The sequence below is a fragment of the Microplitis mediator genome, chromosome 5 (genome assembly GCF_029852145.1).
Source record: "Microplitis mediator isolate UGA2020A chromosome 5, iyMicMedi2.1, whole genome shotgun sequence".
Lineage (NCBI taxonomy): Eukaryota > Metazoa > Arthropoda > Insecta > Hymenoptera > Braconidae > Microplitis > Microplitis mediator.
In genome coordinates this window covers 13,719,921-13,725,944 of record NC_079973.1, presented here as the reverse complement: position 1 = coordinate 13,725,944, position 6,024 = coordinate 13,719,921, and the positions used below count along the sequence as shown (strand labels likewise).

Below are 6,024 nucleotides of genomic sequence, written 5' to 3'. Positions count from 1 at the left end.
TACTATTAAATGACAATATAAAATATTAAATAATAATGTAAAATTTTCGAGAAATTTTCGTACCCAAAATTTTACTGCAAACTTTACTTTTTACGATTTTGAAAAATTCAAAATTTTTCAATTTTGGTAATTTTCAAAATATTTTTTTCAAAAAATTTTTTTCTCATACCTCTTTGAACGCATCAGCGTTTTTTTTTAAATATACAGTAGGTTATGAAATATTAAATAAATAAACTTAAAAAACCAGAAAAACAGGGAATTTTTCAATTTTGCATAACTCTTAAGAAAAAATTTTGAAAATTCCGGCAGAAATTTATTTTATGATGAGACAAAACTCTCCGCCAAAATTCATCCGAATCCGAGGATGTCGATTCTAACCATTTGTCGATTTGATATGGAATGGCCCAGTTACATGATTTGAGCTATAAGATTTTTTGAATATAAAATAATGGGGAATTTTCTACTCGTATATTGTTGTTTTGGTTAATTTGAGGGTAAGGATTAGATCCATTGAACTCGTACTAAAACTACGAAACTTGGTGACTCTTACGTCATATTAAACAGTAAAACCAGAATATAAATAACTGTTATTTTTTATTTCATTATTTGTTTCTTTAAAGACAGCATAGAGGGAAAGACGGTCAGCAGATCGTATCGCTGGATATAAGAGAAAATAAATTTGACCAAAAGGATTATTCTGTTAAAATATTTCAAAGAAAAACATAATTTTGAAGTGAAATATCAAAATTTTTTCCAAAATGGGCAACTATAATAGGTACGAATAATTATTTATTTACATTATAATTATTTTTTCATACTTGGAAAAAAATAACGTTTAAATTTTATTTTACTGAATAGAAATTATTTTTAGTGTAAGATTATATATAATTGCATAATTTGTTACAGAATTTCAACAAAATTCTTTATTATTTCAAGTATTGGAATTATTTTTTCTTCTTTTCTGACAAATACTTCAGCTGCTGTTATAAATAATATACAAAATAGTGGTAAATTATTTTTCGATAATTATTTTGACACTTAATAGAAAATTTGAATTTTATTCTTTATACATGAAGAAAACCCCAAAAAAAAATGAAACTCAATCCGCCAGAAGAAAATTTTTTTTTCAAAATTGTGACCTATTTTAACTAGGATCAAACTTTAGATATTTTATAATGAAACTACTGAAGCAGCGGTGACAGCCGATCGGTTCTCGTGTGGCTCGGGCGATCACCGAAGTTAAGCAGCACCGAGCATGGTCGCAACTTGGCTGGGTGACCGCTTAGCCACGCGTTGAGCTCGATCGGAAGTCTCTGGCCATTAGGCGCGGGATGAAGATCTAGTGATCGGTAAAATGGGAATTTTACCGATCACTAGAACCTCACCCAAACCGAGCTTCACTGGCAATGGTTTTCTCTGTGGTTTCTCTTGCCCCTATACCCCCACAGTCAAGGTGGAGGATAGGGTATCACCGTAATGGTACAGTACAGTATAAGCACAAGTCAGGCCACAGCCGCACAAAAAGTGTAAAAGGCCATAAATGCGGCTATACGCTGGAATAATTAAAAAAAAAATTTAATGAAACTATTTAGCTAAAAAAAAAAAATTTTTTAAACAATTTTATAACTTAAAAATATAAATTTTTTAGAAGTAACGAAGAAATGTCTGGATCAAAATTGTGAGGAATTATATTCAGAACTCTGTAAGTACAATAATTATGATATCAAGAAACACTAGAATTATTGTAAGTAAAAAAAAAAAAAAAAATGATTAATTTTAGCTAAACGAATTAATGAAAGGCTAAACAAAAATGTAAGTCCTTGTGACAACATTCAAGAATTTGTTTGTGGTAACTCTAGTTATTGGAGCATGTCAAAAGAATGGGATTTCCTTTACAAAGATATGCTTCACAAAAATTTAGAAATGTTAGGGTCACGAATAAGTGATTTCGTTGACTTCAAACCTTTTAAACTTCTTAATGATTTGTACAAAACATGCATGAGATACGGTAAGTAAAATTGAATATGGTAATTACACAGCTAGAAATTTTGTGTAAAATTCAACACAAATCGTGTGTTGTAAACGGTCTACACAGATTATTGTAATTGTGTTCCCAGTGAACACATGACCTTATTTTGACGTCATACGTAGGTCATAGAAATGTCACAGCATCTGATGTAAATTTGATGTCAATCTGACGTTCCACATGACTTTAATATGATGTAAAGCTTGTGACATCATATTGATGTAAGCATGACTTTTGTATGACGTCACAGTTATGACTTATGTATTACGTACGCTTGACACAAAATCTACATCACATTATTACGTAGTAATAAAGTCATTATCGTATATCATAATGACGTAGTTTTTAAATCATACATTTATGTCAGTACCAAAGTCACGGTTATACGTAATATGGATGTCACTCTTAAATCATATTTTTACATCGGTGACAAGTCAGTATTTCACGCAATGCTGATGTAATTTCTGAGTCATGGTTTTTTATCATCTATAAAATCTGATAAATATTTATTAAAATAAAACAATCATAGAATGAATTTTCAAAAATGTGTTAATGTATAAAAATAACATCTAAACGTCGAACATTTTTGGGGCCAAAGTAATCGATAAACTCGATAATAGATTATTCAGACGTTGTAGATTAAAAAATTAGCGTGAGCATAAAAAAATTAACGTTATTTTTTTAAATGATAGGGGAGGGTGGGGCAGAGCGGCCCCCCTAAGCCAATTATTATTTTTTGTGGCTTTCAACCATAAGATCACTTTACTTTTGTCCTATTTCGAACAAATTTATGGACATTTTGCCAAAATTCTGAAAAAAATTTTTTTTTTTTTGTGGGGCAGAGCGGCCCCCCTTCAAAAAGTGATAAAAAAAATTTTTTTTTTCGTTTTTTTTTTTTTTTAAATTGTTTTCATCATTAAGAGTGTATTTCTTCCTCTTGACAACTATTTTTGGTTTTATATTACTCGAAAAAAATTTTTTAAAGCGTAAAAAATCGTTCATTCTCAATTACCTTAATTACTAATTGTTATTTAATAAAAAAAAAAATCAATTGTATAATTTTACTTTATTTCAAAAATTTATCAACTAAAAAAAAAATTTTAATTTTTATAAATTTTTAGTGACCAAATTTGCCTCTTACATAGAGAAACGGCCGAAAAATATGAAAAAATAATTTTTTCGGAAGTTTCAGCTGGTCCATTTTGCCCCAGGTGTTATGCGTAGGGCTAGAAATGTGGAATTATAACAATTTTTTTTTAATTTGACGATAAAAATATGAAAAAATCACTTTTTCAAAATTTTGGGCTTGTCCATTTTGCCCCAAATGTCATGCGTAGGGGTAAAAATGCGCAAACATATCGGATTTATAGTAATAAGTCGAAAAAAAAAAAATTTTTTTTTTGGTCAAAATTTCAGGGGGGCCGCTCTGCCCCATGGGGGCCGCTCTGCCCCACCCTCCCCTATATCGAAAATATCATTTAGGATGACAAAAAAATGTAACGACAATTTAAACTCTTTTGATTTTATGATTCTAAAGTTTAGTATCACGATTTTTCAATCGATTAAATTTCATACGATTTTGTGGAATTATTTAATGTTTCGAAAAATTTTATATAAGATTTTTTAAATTTCACATCACAACAAAAAATTAAAAAATTTGATGAAACTTAATGAAATTTTAAACAATTATCATCAAGGCCGACAAATATTGTTTTTATAAATTTTCGTATAAGTTCATAAAGTTTTTTTTAAATTTTGTAAAAATCCTTCACGAAAACTTATGAACTCTGTCTTTTCCGGCATTTCGCTCTAAATACATCAATTAAGCACAAGATTTGAACTCTCGTGATATGGACCAGTGAGCAACGTTCAGGACTATCAGCCAAGAGGAGCCGTGTTCGAGCCCAGCAGACACCCTGGATTTTTTCATTATTTAACGATATCTAATCTTGTTTCTGAATTCACAATGCGTTCGCACGGTAATAATCAAATAAAAAATTCGGTATTTCATTTTTTTTTTTTTTTTTTTTCTTTTTTTTCAAACAATATTTTTTCCAAATTGATAATTTTGACGTCACCCATATGTCATATTGACGTCATAGAATGTCACACAAATATCACATTTACGTCATGTATACGTCATTAGTTTTACATCATAATCTTACGTAAAAAAGTATGAAATAATGAGTCACACCTGACTCATTCGTGACTTATATCTTACGTAAATGATGACATAGCGTAACGTCACACTTACGTCAAATTTACGTCAATGTGTTTACTGGGGTTGATCTTTAACCCAAATTTTATGTTAAATAAAATTGAACACATAAAATCTGTTCTTTTGACAGAAACTTTGTGTATATTTAACAGAACATTTATATAAATTTAACACATTTTCCGCGTTAAAATCAACTAATAAACATAAGCACATAACCTAACAAACTCAAGTATACTGATCTACCCTTAGTACAACTTATGTCAATTTAGCAAACAATTGAACCGGGTCAAAAAGATGTGAAAGTTATCTTAATTCAATTGTAAAATGTATATATTTAATTATAACTTAATTATAATCCAAATTTCCCTGCAGACAATGCTGCTACAATACTTTGCTTGCCCTGATTAAAAAAGTGAATTGAAAAGTATTGAAAAAGATGAGAAATGAATCCTTTCGAATACTTTCTATACCCCAAGGTTTTCATTTTGACATAAAATGAATACTTTTCAATTCCAAAATAATAAAAGAATTTCTGAACTTCCGAGGAATTGAAAAAGATTCAAATGAATTGATATTTTTAATCTTTCTGAATCCTTCTCAATACCTAAATAATCCGACATTTCGGATTAAGTGTGGGATTGAAACATATTGAAATGAATAGAAATTTTTGAATCTTTGCGAATCCTTCTCAATATCAAATAATCCGACATTTCGGATCAAGTGTGGGATTGAAAAAGATTAAAATGAATTGAAATTTTTGAATCTTTCCGAATCCTTCTCAATACCTAAATAATCCGACATTTCGGATCAAGTGTGGGATTGAAAAAAATTGAAATGAATTGAAATTTTTGAATCTTTCTGAATCCTTCTCAATACCAAAATAATTCCATATTGGAAGGTATTGAAATGATGAAAGATTGAATTCTTTTCAATACTTTCGAATTCCACTTTGGAATTGGAAAGTATTCAAACGATCGAAATTTCAATTCCATTCAATACTTTCCAAAATCGCCAAGGGATTGAAAAGAATTGACATAATTTTCAATACTTTTCAATTCATTTTTTTAATCAGGGTGGTTATAGTCATGAACAATCACGCGGGAACATTTAATCAAACAACACAAATTTTGTGTTAATTTTCGAATAACACAAGAAATGTGTTACATTCCAAATTTTCTAATCATTTAACATAAAAAATCTGTTAAAGTAAAATAACACAAATGGTTCGTGTTAAATTAACAGATTTCTGTGTTAAAAATCAACACAAAAAATTTAACCAAATAGTTTTTCAACACAAATACATAACATTTCTAACTGTGTATTTTTAATTCAAATAATTTTTATTGGCATTCAATCGTTTAGAAAATACTGGACAGCAATCTTTGGATCTTCTGCGCGATATTATTAAAAAACTAGGGAATTGGCCTCTTTTGGAAGGAAACAATTGGAAAGAATCACATTTTGATTGGATCGACTTCGTTATCAAAACCCATAACATCGGATTTAAATCATTCTATTTTTTGAACGTTTGGGAGTGGAAATATAGAGATGAATCAATAAAGTTTGAACTTCTTCCTGTAAGAAAAATTAATAAAAAAATTTTCATTTTATCTCTGTAGGAAAACTGTTGGTTAATAGTATATTCTGCAACTCCTGCGGGCAATCGGTGATACCACATAAATTGCAGATACAATATTTTTCACGAATGGGGTAATAAGACAATGGAGTAAATCCAGTGATTGGTACAATATCAGGTGATATGGGGTCCAGAAAAGAAAAT

At 29.4% G+C, this 6,024-nt stretch overlaps 1 protein-coding gene across 1 annotated transcript in view; it reads left to right on the top strand.

Annotated features, from left to right (window-relative positions):
- Nucleotides 1-619: 619 nt before the first annotated feature.
- The window catches only part of LOC130668129 (neprilysin-2-like), a 13,792-nt gene continuing 8,387 nt past the window's right edge, over nt 620-6,024 (top strand). Inside the window, exons 1-5 of the mRNA XM_057470238.1 lie at nt 620-775; nt 907-1,007; nt 1,649-1,702; nt 1,781-2,008; nt 5,607-5,821. Coding sequence (XP_057326221.1) covers nt 759-775; nt 907-1,007; nt 1,649-1,702; nt 1,781-2,008; nt 5,607-5,821 — 615 coding nt within the window. The 5' untranslated portion in view covers nt 620-758. The remainder of the gene's footprint in view (nt 776-906; nt 1,008-1,648; nt 1,703-1,780; nt 2,009-5,606; nt 5,822-6,024) is intronic.